The 18,328-nt window shown below is 56.4% G+C and overlaps 4 protein-coding genes across 5 annotated transcripts; 2 read left to right on the forward strand and 2 right to left on the reverse strand.

Moving 5' to 3' along the window:
* The first annotated feature begins 15 nt into the window (after positions 1-15).
* On the forward strand, positions 16-7,876 carry Lrrc45 (leucine rich repeat containing 45). Of its 2 annotated transcripts, XM_027425357.2 has the most exons (18): positions 17-165; positions 385-640; positions 1,063-1,124; positions 1,637-1,707; positions 1,934-2,112; positions 2,301-2,429; positions 3,804-3,916; positions 4,232-4,290; positions 4,599-4,676; positions 4,859-4,994; positions 5,085-5,162; positions 5,283-5,394; positions 5,494-5,564; positions 5,895-5,987; positions 6,308-6,400; positions 6,753-6,926; positions 7,008-7,155; positions 7,366-7,876. In XM_027425357.2, exons 2-18 carry the CDS (start codon positions 421-423, stop codon positions 7,560-7,562), a joined length of 2,013 nt encoding a protein of 670 aa, XP_027281158.1. In that variant the 5' UTR covers positions 17-165; positions 385-420; the 3' UTR covers positions 7,563-7,876. The 2 variants fall into 2 exon arrangements, with proteins under 2 accessions (XP_035304170.1, XP_027281158.1); XM_035448279.1 differs by lacking the exon at positions 4,599-4,676 and having other exon boundaries at positions 16-165.
* Positions 7,877-7,901: 25 nt separating this feature from the next.
* Positions 7,902-10,675, forward strand: Rac3 (Rac family small GTPase 3). The gene is made up of 6 exons (XM_027425363.2): positions 7,902-8,403; positions 8,988-9,060; positions 9,294-9,411; positions 9,522-9,584; positions 9,911-10,070; positions 10,197-10,675. Exons 1-6 carry the CDS (start codon positions 7,929-7,931, stop codon positions 10,325-10,327), a joined length of 1,020 nt encoding a protein of 339 aa, XP_027281164.1. The 5' UTR covers positions 7,902-7,928; the 3' UTR covers positions 10,328-10,675.
* A 1,282-nt stretch (positions 10,676-11,957) lies between these two features.
* Positions 11,958-13,885, reverse strand: Dcxr (dicarbonyl and L-xylulose reductase). The gene is made up of 8 exons (XM_027425364.2): positions 13,747-13,885; positions 13,570-13,667; positions 12,957-13,111; positions 12,829-12,871; positions 12,652-12,751; positions 12,504-12,568; positions 12,304-12,421; positions 11,958-12,155 (listed from the first exon to the last, which is right to left on the reverse strand). The coding sequence occupies exons 1-8, from the start codon at positions 13,796-13,798 to the stop codon at positions 12,052-12,054; spliced, it is 735 nt and encodes a 244-aa protein (XP_027281165.1). The 5' UTR covers positions 13,799-13,885; the 3' UTR covers positions 11,958-12,051.
* Positions 13,886-16,232: 2,347 nt separating this feature from the next.
* LOC100770118 (carbonyl reductase [NADPH] 2) lies at positions 16,233-18,326 on the reverse strand. The gene is made up of 8 exons (XM_027425356.2): positions 18,165-18,326; positions 17,687-17,784; positions 17,433-17,587; positions 17,314-17,356; positions 17,119-17,218; positions 16,951-17,015; positions 16,645-16,762; positions 16,233-16,559 (listed from the first exon to the last, which is right to left on the reverse strand). Exons 1-8 carry the CDS (start codon positions 18,214-18,216, stop codon positions 16,456-16,458), a joined length of 735 nt encoding a protein of 244 aa, XP_027281157.1. The 5' UTR covers positions 18,217-18,326; the 3' UTR covers positions 16,233-16,455.
* Between the last annotated feature and the right edge of the window lie 2 nt (positions 18,327-18,328).

An 18,328-nucleotide genomic window follows, 5' to 3' on the forward strand; every position in this document is an offset into this window, starting at 1 on the left:
GCAATGCCTCATGGGAGTTGTAGTTCCTATCTTCCTTCCCGGAGCTCCACGCTCTTCCTGGATACTGAGGCGCGAGGGACCGCGTCCACAGCACAGCACAGCACAGCATCAGCGACCCGAGGCCACGTCGCGAGGGCGGGCTAGGGGCCGCAGGGCCAGACCAGGGTACGTGCAACGCGCCTACCTGCTCTCCTAGGCCAGTGCTCTGCGCTCCGGCTCTCCCTATCGCCGAACCCCTTCTTGGAGCCGTTTCGACCTCCTTTCTATTCCACATTCCTAGGCCTGCCTCCCTTATAGGGCCAGCCCAACGTCCCCGTGTATATTCGCTAGGGAAAGGGACTCCCAGCCATTGGCCTAGCAAGCTTACGTGCAGCCTGTTTTTAGGGGCATGCTTGCAAGGCCCTGTCAGCATTCGGGGACATGGAGGAGTTGCGGCGCTCCTACAGCCTCCTGTGCGAGGAGAGTGGGGCCGAACCCCAGGAGGCTGTCCTGCAGCAACTGCAACAGCTTCCACGGGGCCGACTGGACCTGGCTACTCAGAGCCTGACGCTGGACACCTGCAGGGCCCTTGGCAAGCTGCTGCATGACGAGAAGCTGTTGAAGGAGCTTGTCCTCAGCGACTGCATGCTGAGTGAGGAAGGTGAGGCTGGTGGCCTCAGAACAGCACCTGAAACTTCTGAGTGAGGGTTCAAGCCCTTTGCCTCCAGGCTGGACTAAGGGCGGGTGTCCTGGTTGTGTTTGGCCTGGGGAGCCGTAAGCAGGGAAGTCAGTGTGTCCCCTACCCCGACCCCCTTTGTTTTCTCCTCTCTTTGTGCACTTTAGCGTTCTTTTCCAAAACCTGGGAGTAGAGGCCAATGTCACTAAAATAGAGAAGCCTTAATGCCTCCAGCTTCCACAGGTCCCCCATGCTGGCTCAAGAAAGGTCAGGCCTGGCAAGCTCAGATGTGTCTAACCTTACAGCAAGTGGGGAAACTCATTCCCACTAAACAATGGCACCACTAAGACAGGTGTCCCGCTTCTGTGTCTGGGTAGCAGCCCTCTCCTCCCGCTGCCTTTACACAGGGTCCACACTGCTGTTCCAAGGGCTATGTGCCAACACCACTGTGCAGCGTCTGGATCTAAAGGTGAGCAGGCCTGTACCCTGGGCAGTGGAAAGAGACAGACTCAGGGACCCGGGGTCTTGACAGTTGCTAGAGAGACCGTCTGTAAGAGTCCCAATACCGGCCAGTGGTGGCGCACGCCTTTAATCCCAGCACTCAGGAGTCAGAGGCAGGTGGATCTCTCTGAGTTTGAGACCAGCCTGGTCTACAGAGCGAGTTCCAGGACAGCTTCCAAAGTCACAGAGAAACCCTGTCTTGGAGGGGAAAAAAAGTTCCCAATAATGAGGGAGTGTTTTAAAGGCAGAGGGTTGTCTTCAGCCTGCCCTACATGCCCTGATCTCAACAGTGTCACATAAACTCCAAGGGACTGAGCTCCATAATGCTGCTACTGTCAGAAAAACTAGGATCTGGCAGCCATGCCTTTGTCCAGAGCTGTCTCATAGCCTTTTGCGATGCCTGAGTCTGTGGGGCACAGATGTGGTATCCAGAACCAGGGTGACAAGAGTGACTGACTGGTCAGGATGTTCCTTTTCTAGGGCAACAACCTCCGAGCTACAGGAGCCGAGGCTCTAGGAAAGCTCCTTCGACAGAGCAAGTCCATTCAGAGGTAGGACTACATCCAGGCCTCACCTGTACCTCACGCCTTCCTCTCTGTGTGTGGCCTAGGGTTGGCCCCAGAGGATACAATCCTGCAACCAGCTCACTGTCCTCCACCTACCCATGTTCCTTCTTTCACCCACTGGTGGGTGGTGAGCTGGTTAGCTCTGGCCTTCTGCACACCCTGGGCCCCATGTGTTCTGTTGAGCCAAGAACCTGTGTCCATCCTCCTGTAGCCTCACCCTAGAGTGGAACAACCTAGGCATGTGGGAAGATGCCTTTGCCTCTTTCTGTGGGGGCCTAGCAGCCAATAGCACCCTGCGCCAGCTGGACCTCCGAAACAACCAAATCAGTCACAAGGGAGCCGAGGAACTGGCCCTGGCCCTGAAGGGCAACACCACCCTCCGGCACCTGGGTGAGGCCTCCTGGACTTTGCTATACCCCCATGAGACCCGGGCACATTGGGTTGTATTAAGTTGCACCTTTTCCCTGGCCTGGGCTCCTGGCTATATTGGCAGCCATAGACATTAAAGTTCCAGAGGAGGTATCCTGGGCTGGGCCAGTACCTCCCATCCAACCAAGTGACAGAAGGTTTCCTTCTAGACCTGCGCTGGAATAACATTGGCCTCCTGGGGGGCCGGGCCCTGGTGAACTGTCTCCCCAGCAACAGAACCCTGAGGAGGCTGGACCTGGCTGGGAACAACATCCCTGGCGACATCCTGAGAGCTGTGGGTATGAGTGCTTGGGGCTGCTAGCTTCTTACAAGTTGGGGTAAGCCCTCTAACAAACGCCCATCCACCACAGAAGGGTGAGGCTCAAGGCTCAAGACATGGAGGCCCAGGATACGAGTAGCTAGCCTAGGTCAAGGGGGAAGTAGCAGAAGACCGGCACCTCTCATAAGTTCACCTATGTAGTCAGGGGGTGCTGGTTTCATAGGCAAGAAGCTAAAACCTTGTGGCTTAAAGCCTTTGCTCTGACAGCCATTGGTGGCCTGAGCCTCAGCCAGGGAGCCTTCTTGGTATCTTCCCCCAGCTACCCCTGAGTTTGTGTCTGTGCTGTGTGTGTAGATGGATGCGCATGCGTGGGGGTACCAGGTTGGCGCTGACTTATGTCAAACCCACTTCCATCTGCCTGTGAACCCTGAGTCCTTATAAATGATAACTTGGCCTTGGGCTCAGTAGTTTGTCACCTGGTATCATCCACCCAAGTCTGAGCTTTCAGGACTGGAGTCCTGGACCCAGACTTTGCCGTATTCCCTGGTGCAGAGTCGTTACCTGCTGCTGGCTGTGCTTGACTCCTGTCATCTCTAGTCTTTTTGTTCCCAGCCCTATATCTGTGTGGGTATCGTCCTTATAATTGTTTTGTTTGATCTTACTTGTGTGTGTGAAAGATGGTCTTGCTATGTAGCCCAGGCTGGCTTTGACCTCGTTTATTTGTATTTTGTATGCAATTGATGTTTTGCCTGTGTGTGTGTGTGTGTGTGTGTGTGTGTGTGTGTGTGTGTGTGTGAGAGAGAGAGAGAGAGAGAGAGAAGAGAGAGAGAGAGAGAGAGAGAGAGAGGGTGTCAGATCCCCTGGAACTGGAGTTACAGACAGTTGTGAGCTGCCATGTGGGAATTAAACCTGGGTCCTCTGGAAGAGCAGCCAGTGCTCTTAACCACTGAGCCATCTCTCCAGCCCCTGGCTTTGACCTCATAATCCCCCTGCCTCAGGTGCCTAATTTCAGGGATCACTGGCTCAAAGTACCACAACTGGCTTATAATGCTGTCAGTCTTTGAAAAGATAGCACCCATCTCTTAAAGCCATATACCCCTTGACCTTTGTTGGGGAAGCCAGATGCTCCAGGAAGTGCCAACTTTTGGGGTAGCAGAGCAGCTTCCCCGAATGTACAAAGGCCTCCTGTTTCAAGGTTCCTGCATCACCCAGTCCTGTCCTCCACTGAAATGCTTCCCCCGGGTGCACTGGATGGGGATGTCTGATTTGTGGTGGAGATGTTGCCTTCTGTAGGGTGGGCTTCCAGATGACCAACTTCCAGACGCAGCACAGGACTGAGTTAGCCATTGCCCCTAATGTCCAGCCCAGTGGATCACATGGCCTTTTCTGACAGAACAAGCCATGGACCACAACCAGGACCGGCTCACTGCGTTTTGGGAGAACCAAGCCCGCACCAACATCCTTAGCAAGGAGGTTCAGCACCTCCAGGAAGAGAAGTCCAAGCAGGTGAACACAGTGCCCTCATTAGCCCAGTTTAGCTGCCTTGCCCCTTCTATCCTCCTTCCTACCAGGCCTCTGAGCCAAGGCAACCCAGGGCTAAAGTGGCCTCCTGGCCCCACTTCCTGTACGCTGACTGATTTCACCTCAGAACTGAGAGCAGACAGGGAGCCCTAGCCTCCAGGCCTCTCTCTGTCAGTCCACCCTCCTTTTGAATGAGACAGTTGAGTGCTCTGCAGCCTGACTCTGTTGATGGGAGTCTGTACTGTCCCTGACCAGGGTAGGCTCCGCTTCTAACGGTGCTTTGACTGACTTTGTCTCCAGTTTCTGGATTTGATGGAGACCATTGATAAGCAACGAGAAGAAATAGCCAGAAACGGCAGGTGAGTGAGCCCTGGGGATGCAAGAAGTAGGACCATAGCTTAACTAGGGGTACCTGCTTCCCAGTGCCTAGCTTCTGATTTGAGTATGATCTAACCTGAGCCCTGGCTGTTATGAGACTGAAAACAAGATCATTGCTTCCAAGCAGGTGGGCTGGCAGTAGTGGCAGATGTGGAGTGCTTAGCCCTGTACCTGACAGAGTGAGGGTGTTATAGACATAAATGTGCAGAGACTAACAGCTGCTGCCAAAGCTGGGAGAAGCCAGCAGCTCTGGGGGTTGGACTTCCCAGAACCACCTCTCTGTCCGCAGGGCGTCAGCAGCACGAGTTGGGCAGCTTCAGGAAGCCCTCAACGAGAGACAGTCCATCATCAATGCCCTCAAAGCCAAGTAAGGCAGAGGAGAGGAACTTTCAAACACCTTAGAGACTTATAGCCGTGCCCACAAGGCAGAGGAGGGGACAAGTGCTTCTTGGGGTTTGAGGAGAGGCTTGGTAGGAGTGAGAACAGATGTTTGCCAAGCAGATGAGATTCTTGATGGAGCTGGACTTGGGCCGGTCTTCCTCTTTGTAGGCTGCAGATGACAGAGGCTGCTCTGGCTCTGTCAGAACAGAAAGCCCAGGACCTAGGGGAACTGCTGACCACAGCGGAACAGGAACGGCAGAGCCTGTCACAGAGACAGGAGAAGGAGCGCAAGCTGGAGCAGCAGGTAGGAGCTGAGCTGTGTGGACTAGTAGGTGGATGGCAGCATGGCAACAGCCCAACTGGAAGTGTCTGTCACCTTGCCCTTCTTACTCAGGAAGCTGCAGATCGGGAATCTAAGCTCCTCAGAGACCTGTCTGCCGCCAATGAGAAGAACCTGCTGCTTAGAAGCCAGGTATGAAGGGTGTGGGTTTGAGAGGGTATGGCCAAAGGGGGATAGAGCCAGCCACCTGAAGAGCCCAGGGTAGTGTAGCAGGGTTGGGTGAGGCTTCCTCTAGTGTTGCCTGCTTCCCAGGTGGAAGAGTTGGAACGGAAGGTAAAGTCTCAGCAGGAGCAGCTGTTTCTGACCAGGCAGGAGCTGACTAACACATCTGCCGAGTTGAAGATCCGTGCTATTCAGGCTGAGGGTAGGCATGGATGGGCTTGGCACTAAGGGCACACGGAGCTCCAGGGGCAAAGCAACCCCCAGAGAAGCCTCACCATGTTCTTCCCCACTGGGCTTCCAGAGCGCTTGGATGTAGAGAAGAGGAGAGCCAAACAGAATATGGAAGACTTGGAAAAGCTGCACTCCAAGGAGGTGCTGTCTTATGAATACCCCTGGCTCTCCTGTCTCCACTCGGGGCCTATAGACCCGCCCTGTGTGGTGCAATATTCCTAATGCATGCCCCTGGTCGGTGAACCTTGAGTTGATAGTGCCAGAGTTTCAGGCAACAGTATCCATGGTTCAGGCAGCTATGGACTCCCTCACTGTGTGTTCTTCTGCTCAGAGCCTCTGTCCTGGGTGCCCACCAGGACACTCAAGTCAGGCCTTTGCCAAATGATCACCTGCTTTCCAGGGTAGGGATCCCATGGGGCAAGGGCTAGGGGAGCCCGTGTTTGCTGGCCCTGACCCCCCTCTTTTGGACAGGTGGATCACATGACCCGTCACCTGGAGGAGAGTGAGAGAGCCATGCAGGAGAGAATACAGAGACTAGAGGCTCTGCGGCTGTCCTTGGAAGAGGTGAGACTACACAGGCCCTGGTTAGACTGCAGGGTGACATTTATGGCCTCAGGATCCTGGAGCACCCCTAAATTTCAGCCTCATTAGGTCTCACTGTGGGGATCCACCCATCCCTGAAAGACACCCATCCCTAGAAATGACATTTAGGCCTCTTTGGCAGTAAAAAGCCCTGCTCAGGGAGCAAGGAAACAGCTGTGTGGTTCCAAGGACATTTATGGAAAAGTTTTCCCAGCCTGGCTGCTCAGCGGCCTGGAAGGAGCCCTGGGCCAAGGGGGCCAGTGTGTTTGCAAGTGGGCTAGTGGTGGCCATCTGCTGTGCAGGAGCTGAGCCGCATGAAGGCAGCACTGCTCAGTGAGCGAGGCCAAGCTGAGGAGGAGCTCATCAAAGCCAGGAACCAGGCCCGCTTGGAGGAGGTGAGCTTTGGCCACAAGTATGTAGGGCCCAATTGTTGCACCTTGCAAAGGAGTGTGGTTGAGTGGGGCAAGACCAGGGCTATGGGCCTCAGGACTGGAGTTCAGAGATCCCAGGAGCCAGCAGGGCTATGGTGCTTCCTAGGCTGCATGGGCACGAGGAAGGCTAGAGGTGATAGAGCTGGCTTGAGACGCAGGAGGAGAGCCCAGCAAGAGATAACTTGTGTGACGCCATGAAGCCCTCTGCTCGGTCTCTGCAGAGGGGTGGTTAGTCCACTTGCAGACTGTCTGTCTCTCCAGTCTTGAGCTCAGACTGGGAGCCCTTCATGTGAAGCAGCCATTCCCCTGCCCACAGCAACACCGCCTTGCTCATCTAGAAGAGAAGATTCGGCTGTTGGCACAGGCAAGGGATGAGGCTCAGGGTACTTGCCTGCAGCAAAAGCAGATGGTGGCTGAGTCCCAGGCCCGGGCCAGCCAGCTGAACCTGCAGATGGAGGGCCAGCAGAGGCGCCTGGAAGAGCTGCAACAGGTATCGTGGCAGGCACCAAGGAGCACAGACGAGGGGTTTCACTTCCAGGCTGTGGTTTCACCTTCCCCCACCCCATCCCAGGAGCTGAGCAACAAGGACCAAGAAAAAGTGGCTGAGGTGACCAGGGTGAGAGTTGAGCTGCAGGAACAGATGGGCCGTATGCAGGCTGACCTGGTGGCCCAGGAGGTGCTGAAGGAGAAGGTGGCAGCCCTGGAGCGGCAGCTGAAAGGTTATCACCCAGACACCTGAGCTTGGCCCTGGGGTGGGGGTGGGGGTGGGGGTCTCCCCTAGAGATGTGCCCCTTCCTTACCACATCCCCCAGGCAGGGTTTCTCTGTATAACCCCGGCCGTCCTGGAACTCACTCTTTGGACCATGCTGGGGTGAAAGCCATTGGGACACACGGAAAGGCACCCTCCTCATTGAGCCTCTCCCTTGCAGTGATCGGGAATGAACACCGGGAGGCGCTGCTGGACAGAGAGAGTGAGAACGCTTCTCTCCGAGAAAAGCTAAGACTCAAAGAAGCAGAGATCTCACGCATCCGGGATGAAGAGGCCCAGAGGGCAAGCTTCCTGCAAAATGCTGTCCTGGCTTACGTTCAGGGGTCTCCTCTGAGAGCCTTGAGTCCGCCTAAATGAATGGACGCAGGGAGGCCCGGAGCTCCCTGCGAGTGTAGAAATGCCATATCTCATTTTCAAAGGCAGGCCTGGGGTTCAAAAGCGTCAGCTGCAGTGTCAGGGTGGGGTTCTGCCAACATTGGTGCTCACCGGCACACCTGCCCATCCAAGGGTAGTTCACCCGAAGGTCACCACTAATATAGGCGAGACGAAGTGCACAGAAACGCTGTCAGAAGACCCAATCCCGGAACAACAAACCAGAACAGTACTGCTGTAGGAGGGAACAGATGCCCCAGTGGCAGGGTGGAAATACAGGACTTTTATACTTGGTGATACAAGATGCTTGTCCACTTCCTTTCTGCTGCACCCGCTGCCCCAGCCGCGTGAATGGACCTCTGGGGGTGGTACTGGGTTGCCCCATTGCTACCAGGCAACTGGGAAGGCCGCCTCTGTACTGGGTCTGCAGACACGAGGGTTTCCAGGCTGCAGGGTGGGCTGGAGTCCCTGGGGAGCATTGGGCTCGTCCGCCCTGTGCATCCATCTCGGTGGCATCACCAACCAGGGCTGCGCTGCACCACATCCTCGTTCCTGGGTGTGGACCCTCAGTCTAAGCCTTCGGGGTTCAAGGACTGGCTAGGGCTCCGCCCCCACCGCAGCTCGCCCCTTGCCCCGCCCCGCCTGCGCATACTCGGCTGTCTTCGCACCCGGCACTCGGCGGCGCTCGGCTGTCTCCGGCCGCTCGCTCGGCGTTCGGTCCGCGGCCGCTGCGGCGCCGGGCATTTCTCCGCAGCTCGCTCGCGGCCGCGCCCCCGCCGCCCGGCCCCGCCCATGCAGGCCATCAAGTGTGTGGTGGTCGGCGATGGTGAGTGCGCTGTCCCGAGCCGCAGGGGCGGAGGGGCTAGTCGGAGGCTACGGGGAGGTGAGGCGGGGCGGGGCGGGGCAGACAGACGCGAGGTCCCGGCGAGGCGGCTCCGCCGCGCCCCCACCATAGCCTGGCCGCGTGCGTCCAGGGGCCGATGGGGTGGGGTCAAGCTCAAGCTGTCCACCTTCCCCTAGCCCGGGCGCACCTGATGCAGCCCGGCCTCCACCCCGGTGCTCACAGTGGGTGGGGCCCGGCCTCACCTGCGCTGATTCCTGGGTGGCTCCACCCTCGCGCCAGCCACCCAAGGTGCTGGGAGCTCTGACGCCCCTGTGCGTTGCGGCGTGCCCTATCCAGGATTGTGAGCCCTTGCAACCGCGCCCACTACTGTGCTCCCTCAGAGGCTAGCCTGCTCTGGTCAGTCTCTTTCAGCCCCAGGTGGCTGCAGATCTGCTGGGCCACGACCTGCCCACCCCACCCCAGCCACCCAAACTAACCTCCTGCTCTGCGGGAGCTGGCTGCCCTTGCGGGGAGGAAAGGGGCGGAGGCTCGGCCCTGGAGCCACGTGGGCTGAACCTCTTTCCACAGTGCCGTGGGGAAGACGTGCTTGCTGATCAGCTACACGACCAACGCCTTCCCGGGAGAGTATATCCCCACAGTGTGAGTGCACGGGAGTGGGAGATGGCTGGAGCTGGCCGCTAGAGGCCAGTCACACGTGTCTGGGACCTCCTTTAGCCTCTAAGGTCTTGTTCCAGCGACCCTGGTACTGGGTTTTCATGGTGAGGCTGAGGCGCTGGCCAGAGTTTGGGTTGTGTGGGATTCAGAATTGAAGCCCGCTGGCTGGGCTCCAGGGGCCTGGTATCCCTGCTCAGCCTAGCCTTTCCACTCTGCAGTTTCGACAACTACTCAGCCAACGTGATGGTGGATGGGAAGCCAGTCAACTTGGGGCTGTGGGATACTGCTGGCCAGGAAGACTACGATAGGCTACGGCCACTCTCCTATCCTCAAACCGTAGGTGGCAAGAGGGCCAGCTCTAGGAGTTGGGTGGTTCCTGTGTGGGGAGGAGACACAGACTGCTTGGACACCCTTTGGTCAGTACCATCTGTTCCCTTCCTCTGAAGGATGTCTTTCTGATCTGCTTCTCCCTGGTGAGCCCGGCCTCCTTTGAGAACGTCCGCGCCAAGGTAGGGTGGGCCTAGAGTTCCTAGCAGAAGGCACATCCCCACTGAGCTGGGGGTCTCTGCCAGTGACCTTTTCTGCTGAGGGAGGCACTGAAGGTGTCAGGGTGTCCAGGGAGAACAGCTCACAACTGTCTACCTGACCGAGCAGTCTCAGGCCTCTCTGGATGGGTGTCTTTGTTCACTACCAAACCCGACAAACTCCTAGTCACCCTGTGAAGCCGGCAGAGCCACATGTATCAGAGAAAAAGCCACTTTGGGCAGACTAGGGGCCCTGTCCCCAGGCATAAGGGTCTCTGAAGCCTTTGGGGTCAGAGCCTCTGTCCCCACAGTGGTACCCAGAGGTGCGGCACCACTGCCCCCACACACCCATACTTCTGGTGGGCACCAAGCTGGACCTCCGTGATGACAAGGACACCATTGAACGGCTTCGGGACAAGAAGCTGGCACCCATCACCTATCCGCAGGGTCTGGCTATGGCCCGAGAGATTGGTGAGTAGCATGGGCCACAGGTTGGGAATGGGTTTTGAGGGACTTGCCCTGTGCTGCTCCCCCGTCTACAACCACCCCCCTCTGCTGTCCCTTTCTTGCTGTCTGTCCTTCCCTCAACATTGCCAGGTTCTGTCAAGTACCTGGAGTGCTCAGCTCTGACCCAGAGAGGTCTGAAGACAGTGTTTGATGAGGCAATCCGGGCAGTGCTCTGCCCACCTCCAGTGAAAAAGCCAGGCAAGAAGTGCACTGTCTTCTAGAGCCCCGCCTGACCAGCCCGGCTGAAGAGCCTGGCTCAAGTGTGCCCTCGTGTTGAGCTGTCCCTGAGTCTGCTGTGGGGAGTGATGTGGGTGGGCAGGGAACGCATGGGGGCAGGGCTGGGGCGGTGGGGTCCTGTCCCCTATGCCTCCTTTTTCTGGGATAGAGCTCCAGCCTTCCCTGGTTCCTGTGGGCGGCCAGGAGGGAGCAGGGTCTCCCTCAGGGCTGCAGGGGTGGGTCCAGAGAGGCCCCAGGATGGGCTTCCCTGGAGGAATGGGTGGGGGTGGGTTTTGTTCATCATGTCCCAGGAAAGGGCGGCCCCTTCTTATTTTATACAATAAACATTCACCACCTCCTCCGTCTCACCGTCTGTCCTGCTTTCCACCCTGGTACTTGCTCTAGCCGCCCCCAGGGATGGGGGGAGGCGGGCACGGCAGGGTCAGAAGAGTCTGGCATTCCTAGCTGCACTATATTTCCAAAGGAAACTCCAAGCTTAACACATCTTAGGTGAGGGAGAGGACACCACACAGATCGAAGGAGAGGTAGACACACGTAACTGTTTACAAGATGACCTCTGTGTGCAAACCTGCTGGGGACCTGAGGGACATGCTCCAGCAGCTCTCAACTGAGCTGAGGGGAACAGTCTGTAAAGAGGATGAAGCCTGGACTCTGGAATCCAAGTTGACTCATCTCTGCTGGCAGGAGATGCCAACAGGTTACCAAAGTGGAGGGAGGCAGCCCAAGAGGGCCCAAAGCTATGGTCCAGAACTCAGGCTTCATCCGGAGGCTGAAAGCATTTCCCTGGAACAGACAAGAGACCAGAGGATGCCCTGCAGGGACATATTCTCCTCCCAGTGTTCATTCTGACTCAGAGAGCTGGTTGTTACTTTTTTTTTTTTTTTTTTCAGGAAGTTTTGCCAACCAGTTGTTAAACAGCTCTTATTAATAATTAAGTCACATAAACTTACAATTAGTTGTGTTGAGCACAAAACCAGCAAACTCATCATTTCCTAATTACTTAATGTATGTTGCTGTCCTTTGTACCTCGTGTTATTGTGTGTCGTGGGGTGCTACTATGGGCCGCCTCACCTCCATGCCCCCCCCCCAGCTCCACAACAAATGTTATCAAGTGTATAGCTTGAAGTCAGTTCTCCTGCAAGTTGCATACCAGGGAATGTGGCAAACTGCACAGGCTAGGGCTCGATTTAACAGTGGCCTGGGCCTTTGGAAGCGAGACACTGCAAATCAAATACAGGACTCTCTCATTATGTTGTAAACAATACAATAAGTTGCAGGAATGTTCAAGTTTTAGAAACAATAAAAGAAGTTGTTTGGCTCATTGGCGGATTAGTCCTGTCTGCCGCCTCTTGCAGTGTGCTAGCTACTCAGTGACTGGTAACAGATCAGAGTCACAGAGCTGTTTGTTTGGTGCTTACCAACATTGCACAGCTCCGCTCCAGAAACCTCTGAGCAGCCTATCTTTAGGCAAACTGACCAAACTCTTGAGGATCCAGCCTTCTGGAAGGTCCTATCTTCCACCCCAAGCCAGGGAGCTGGCCAGACCTGAAATCTGTGTGGGAACCAGACTATACCTGCTTTGGATCACAGATGGCATGAAGACCTCTGCCTGTCTGAGAGTCGGCACACAGGTTGCACAGATGTTTATTGGAGGGATGGGGGAGCAATGTCTGAGCGTATGGCTGAGCAGAGTAATGGTGTGGGGGGCTCAGGTAGCCAGGAAGCCCCCATCCACCGGCAAAGTGCATCCGGTGGTCAGGCTGCTTCTGTTGCTCAGCAGGAAGAGGATGGCGTCCACCACGTTCTCCACCTCTGGAGGCAGGTGGAGGCCAAAAGCAAAGATGGAGGAGGCTTCCCTTGTCCTTCCAGCCCCAACCAACCCCCAGGCCCAGGCAAGCTCTAGGCCTGCCGGTATGGTTCCAGCCTGGACTCCTGGAGTCTGGACTCCTGCCTAACTTACCGGCAAACTTGCCGAGTGGGATGCGATCCAGCATGACCTTGGCCTTGTGGGGGTCACCCCAGTTGGTCCGGCCCATTGGTGTCATCACTACTGTGGGGTTTACGGCATTCACACGGATCTGCAAAGAGGCCAGCATGGTAAACAATGTGGGAGGACTCCTGGGCATTAGGGCTGACTGTGCTTCATCCAGCCCCACACACCTTGTGGGGCCCCAACTCTAGGGCCATCATCTTGGTCAGCATGTCCAGAGCACCCTTCGTGGAACCTGTAAGGAAGATTGTTATAGAGGCCAAGGGCTGGCCCAGCAGTGGCGTCGGGTGGGGATCAGGCACAGCTGGAATTACTCACAGTAGACACTGTGGTTGGTCAGTGCACGCTGGGAGGCCTGGCTGGAGACATTCACAATGGCCCCTGGAACTCCCCGAGCTATCATGCCCCTGGCCACAATCTGAAATTTTGAGGGATATGAAGCAGAACTAGCACCCCTCTTCAGAGTTCTTCCTTCAGCCAGGTAGGGCAGCTCACCTGAGACACCTGGATGACAGCCCGAAGATTCACGTTGAAGGACCTAGCAAAGAAGGGACAGCCTGGTCAGGGGCAGGACTGGGGCTGCTGCACCGGATGGTTCCTCCAGTCACCACCGGCTGGCTTACGTGTCACAGGCCTCCTTGGTGACCTCCAGGAAGGGCTGCAACAGAGCCACGGCGGCATTGTTCACCAGCAGGTCCACCGGTCCCACACTGCTTAAGGCCTTCTCTGTGGTCTCCCAGTCTGCCAGGTCCACACACACCGTCTCCACGCCAGGACACTGTATATTGGGGCAAAGCAAATCGATTAGCAACTGTGTCCCAAGAAGGTGGTGCCGTTGGCCTTTTCCTCCCGAGGAAAGGTAGCTGGTCCGGGAGGGTTGGACCTGGAAGGGGACTTTCAACTGGAAGGGTCAGGGGTTCCTGCAAATTGTGAGGCGGAGCCTAGAACCGAAAGACACAGCCCCGCCTCCCGGCATCTCACTTCCTTTCCGCTCAGCACTCTTGGACCTAGGACTGCTCTCCCAGCGGACATTTCAGTTTCTTCCAAACTCAGGAAGCCAGGATCATGTCTTGATGGACCCTCGACCATTTGCACAGGCCTCGGACCTAGGGAGGAGTGCAGAGGGTCCCCACCCCCAACGCGCAGCGCCAGGCGCGGGGCGAGCCTGCAGTGAAAAGCATGCTCGGGTGAGGGGCGTCAAGGGGCGCAGCGTCTCACTCAGGACCATCTCCTCACCTCGCTAGCCAGGCTGTCAAGGTCCGCTTGTGTCCGGCTCACGGCCACAACGCGAGCACCAGCCGCCTGCAACGCCAGCACAGTGCTGCGCCCGATGCCTGAGGCGAACAGGGTTAGTGTGGGGTCCCCCTCTTCAAACCAGCCCGACCCGCCAGCGCCCCTCTCCTGCCGCCAGACCTTTGCCTGCGCCGGTGACCAGCGCCCGCCGACCTGCAAGCCCCAGGTCCATGGTGGCCCAGCCAGATCCGGCCGGGGCAAGATGGACTTGGAGTTCCGGAACCGAGGGCGGGGCGAGGAGAGCCAATCGCGTGGGCTGCGTCTTGAAAAGGGCGAGGATATTAAAATAATAGCTCCTTCTGTCGGGTTGATTGGCTGAACTGCAGTGGGCGTGACCGGGGCAGGGCTGTGTTAACGGAGAGACTCAGCTTCTCAAACTGCACCAGGCTGATCCATCTTCAGAGCCAGCAATCTGCTTAGTGAGCCCTGGTCAACGTGGTTTTCACTGCCAAGAAAATTTCCATGAGAAACAAATATACCAGTTTTGCCAGGCATTTCACGGATATTCGTGAACCTGAGAGGCTCTTTTTATGTACTCTTTCCCCAGGAGGCCTGGGAGTGGGTCGGGACACTGTTACCAATAAAGCCCCATAGTAGCGTCAGAGGGATCTGAAGCCCAAGGTCACCTCACTCAGCTTGCATCAGGTCACCAGCCCTTTATAGAAAGTGAGCAGGAAAAGAAGAGCCAGGGTTGTGTTTCGGGATGTACATGAGAACTGGCCAGACCAACATTTTTTGCTTTCCTGTCAGTTACAGATTAATGAATGTCCAGGAGTACACTGTGTCTCCCTGTAAAAACATTTTGTTGTTAGGGTCATGGTAAGGAACACTAAAGCCACTGCTCTGAGGACCCCACTCTCTCTGGCCAGTAGCAGGGATCTGGTGATTGTAGGGCCCTTTGTCACTTGGGCTTTCTAGCCCAAAGAGGTGCATGCATGGGCTGACTCAGTTCTGATAATCCGCGGCAGGGGGCTCACTGGTTGAGACCTCTGGATGCTCTTCCAGAGGACTCCAGTGTGATTTCCAGGACCCACATGGCCGTTTTAGAGGAACCCGTGCCCTCTTCTGACCTCCGTGGCCATGCACATGGTGCACAGACATACCCGAAGGCAAAATACATACACATAAAATAATAGTAATTTTTTAATTTAAAGGAAAGAAAAGCAGCCCAGAGGCCACATAGCCAAGTGTCTCCCCGCCCCCATCTTCGACCTGACCACCACCACTGTAAGTCCATTCATTCTGTGAACTCTGCCAAGAGAGAGACAGCACTCAGCCTGCCCAACACCTAGATATGGCTGCTTAAAGCTCATTAGCAGCTTCAGTATCCAGGATGTGCACAGGTCTCATTCATTGTTCTGGGTGCACACGGGCTCAGGCCTTGCTCTCTGGAGAGAGGGACTCTCAGAAAACTGTCCCATACTCTTTAGAAGGTCTGTCCGGAGCCCACCCTCCTCTGCTCTGCCACCTGACCTGAGCTGGACCCTGTGCCAGTTCAAGTGGTTGGTCACTTCAAGCCCAACAACCAACCAGATGCCGTGGGCTGTAGTGGCATTTTGCCTTGCCAGTAAACTTGTAGCAGTGGCCACACCCTGTGGCGTGGTTTCAGGTGCAGATGTGACCCACTGATGAGATAGAGGCAGCGGGCTCTCGGATCACTTGGGTTGCAGAGAGCATTGGAGGAGCAGAGACTGCGTCTTGTGGAGCAGCAAGGCCCCAGCAGTTATTTACTCTTATCTGTGTGAGTCCTCCCCTAATAAATACCTATTATTATTTATCTTGGGTCTGGCAAAAACAAACAAACAAACAAAAAAAAAACCTTTCAATTGGTGCACAATGTGGGGCTCGAAACCACGACCCTGAGATTAAGGGTCTCAAAATTGGGGGCTGGAGAGATGGCTCAGTGGTTAAGAGCACTGGCTGCTCTTCCAGAGGACCTGGGTTCTATTCCCAGCACCCACATGGCAGCTCACACCTGTCTGTAACTCCAGTTAGTTCCAGGGGACCTAGTAGCCTTATACCAATGCATATTAAATAAAGTATTTTATAAAGCATCTCATGTTCTACCGACTGAGCTACCCAATGCAAGCAAGCACAGGAGAACCTGCCAGGGCCCCTGAGACACTCTGAGGAGCCGTGTTTGCAGGGCTCTTATGCGGGTGCTGGCCAGGGTGACAGACCAGCTAGCTAGCTGTGAGAGCTTCAATTTGGGCAGCCTTGTTAGTGTGCTCTTATGAATGGGCCAGGCTAGGGAAGTGGGTTCCAGAGAAGACAGAGAGACTCCAATTCCCACTCAACAGTTCCTCTCCTTTTGCACAGAGTCCACAGGGTTAGGAGTGATCTGGTCCAGGACATCCCCCCTCCCCTTCCCCCAATTGCTGGGTTGGGGTCAGAACACAAAGAGGCACCAGTAATGGAAGGGCAAGGGCCCTAAGAGGAGGGGTGTGACAACACAGATCCCGTCTTTCCAGGAGAGCACCCTTTGGTCACACTGGTCACAAGGCACAGTAGGTTTCAGGAGACACCAGGCTTTGAGGTGACTAGCCTGCAGCAGGGCCTGATCCAGTATCCAGCCTTGCAGCAGGCTACCCCCAAGGAGTCCTGTGCAATGGTTTGGGAATGTGTCGGTCTATTTATTTAGGAAAATGAGACCAGCAAAGTGGATAAGGAGAACAAGAACCCCAAGGTCCAGAGTGTGGGATCAGAGAATAATATGGGGAGCTATGTCAGGGCGGGGCTGTGGCATAGGGAGCAAGTCATGAGGTCAGAGGAAGTTTGGCTCGAGGGTGGGGCCAGGGAGGCCTCCAGGGGTCCACTGCGTCTGGCGGTCTAGGAGGCCAGGTAACCAGCGTCCACCAGGATGCTGGAGCCAGTGGTCGAGGCGCTGCTGTCGCTGAGCAGGAAAAGGATGCTGTTGACAACGTCCTCCACCTCTGCGGGGCAGCAGAGCAGTCAGGGCTTCTGCCTGCTGGGCTGCTGTGCCCTTCACGGAGTCCCTCACCCACAGCCCCAGCTGACCTGCAAACTTCCTCAGTGGGTGGCGCTCCTTGAGCTTCTTGGCAAAGTTCGGGTCTGCAGAGACTTTCTTGCCCATGTCAGTCAGCACCACAGTAGGGTTTACAGAGTTCACCCGGATCTGGGGCCAGAAGCCACAGCAGGTGGGTGGCACAGCCAGTCAACTAGCCCTACCCACACAGCTCAGGACTTAGCCCGGGACAAGCCTGATGAGCTGAGAGCATGCCCAAGCCTCCCCCTCAACCCTCAGCCCTGCCCCAGGTGCCCATCATCTGTCCCTCAGGTGTGGGCCCAGGCCCCCGTGCCTACCTTGTGTGGCCCCAGTTCCATGGCCATGGCTTTGGTCAGCATGGTTAGTGCACCTTTTGTGGAGCCTGTGGGGGGGTAGGGAGTGCTGAGGACCCCCCAATTATTCAGTCCTCCTTCTGGGAGAGGCACCCAGAACCTCCTCCCCCCCACAATGAAGGTTGCACTCACTGTATGTGGTCAGGCCAGGGAAGGTGACATAGGCCACCATGCTGGAGATATTGACAATGGATCCTGCCACTCCACGGCTAATCATGCCCTTGGCTACCACCTGGAAGCCCAGAGTTAGGGGTAGCTCACTGTGCCCTGTGCCATCCCACCCTCCCCAGGTGTCCCTCCCTGGGCACAGTCCTCCCCCCATCTCACCTGGGACACTTGCAACACAGAGCGCACATTCACATTGAAGGACCTGGCAGGAGAGGGACAATGGCGCCACCAGTGTTCAGCGACCCTCCCCAGCCTGCCCATGCTCCCCAAGCGCCCACCTGTCAAACACCTCCTTGGTAGACTCTATGAAAGGCTGCACCAGGGCCACCCCTGCATTGTTCACCAGCAGGTCCACGGGGCCAATATTGCGCAGTGCCTTCTCGGTGGCCTCCCAGTCACCCAGGTCCACGCACACAGGCTCTATCCCCGGACACTGTGAGAGACATTGTTTGGTGGCCTGAGTGAGGCTTTGTCCCAGCCAGCTTCTGATGTACCCCTGAGGTCCCAGCCATGGCAGGGCTGTGTGCCTCACCTCTTTGGCGAGGCTGACCAGGTCTGCATTGGTGCGTGTCACGGCCACCACTTTGGCTCCTGAGGCATGCAGGGCTTTCACAGTGTCACGCCCAATCCCTATAAAGCAGGAATATGACGGGATAAGAGCCCTGTAGGCTTGGCTGGGATCAGGATCATGGGTGGGAGCAAAGACCCCAGAGGACAGCTGGTTCCTGGTAAGCTCCGGGGAAGGCTGCCTATCTGCCCAGTCTGAATCTAGGAGAAATCCTGCAGCCAAACTAGGTCCACCCGTCATGGGTATTGTGATGGCCAGGATGGGGTTGTCATTCTGTCTTGGTGGGTCTCCAGTCAGGTGACATAAACAGGTCAGTCCTAGTCAGTATGAATCAGACTATGGAGGTCTGACCTGTGACAAAGTCACCCTGGGCCCCTATTCTGTGTTGAGGCTGACTCCCTTCCTCTCCCCATTGCCGTCTCCCCAACCTGCTCACACTCACCTTTCCCCGCCCCTGTCACCAGGGCCCTCAGGCCACTGAAACTCAGCTTCATGCTGCCAATACCAGTGTATCCCTGAAGCAAGAGATGGGCTCAGCTTTTATGGCTGGGCTGGCAGGCGGGGCAGAGGTGGGGCTAGGAGCCGACCGGCCTGGCCAGGATGGCA

The sequence above is a fragment of the Cricetulus griseus genome, chromosome 7, assembly GCF_003668045.3.
Source record: "Cricetulus griseus strain 17A/GY chromosome 7, alternate assembly CriGri-PICRH-1.0, whole genome shotgun sequence".
In the NCBI taxonomy this organism is placed as follows: Eukaryota; Metazoa; Chordata; class Mammalia; order Rodentia; family Cricetidae; genus Cricetulus; species Cricetulus griseus.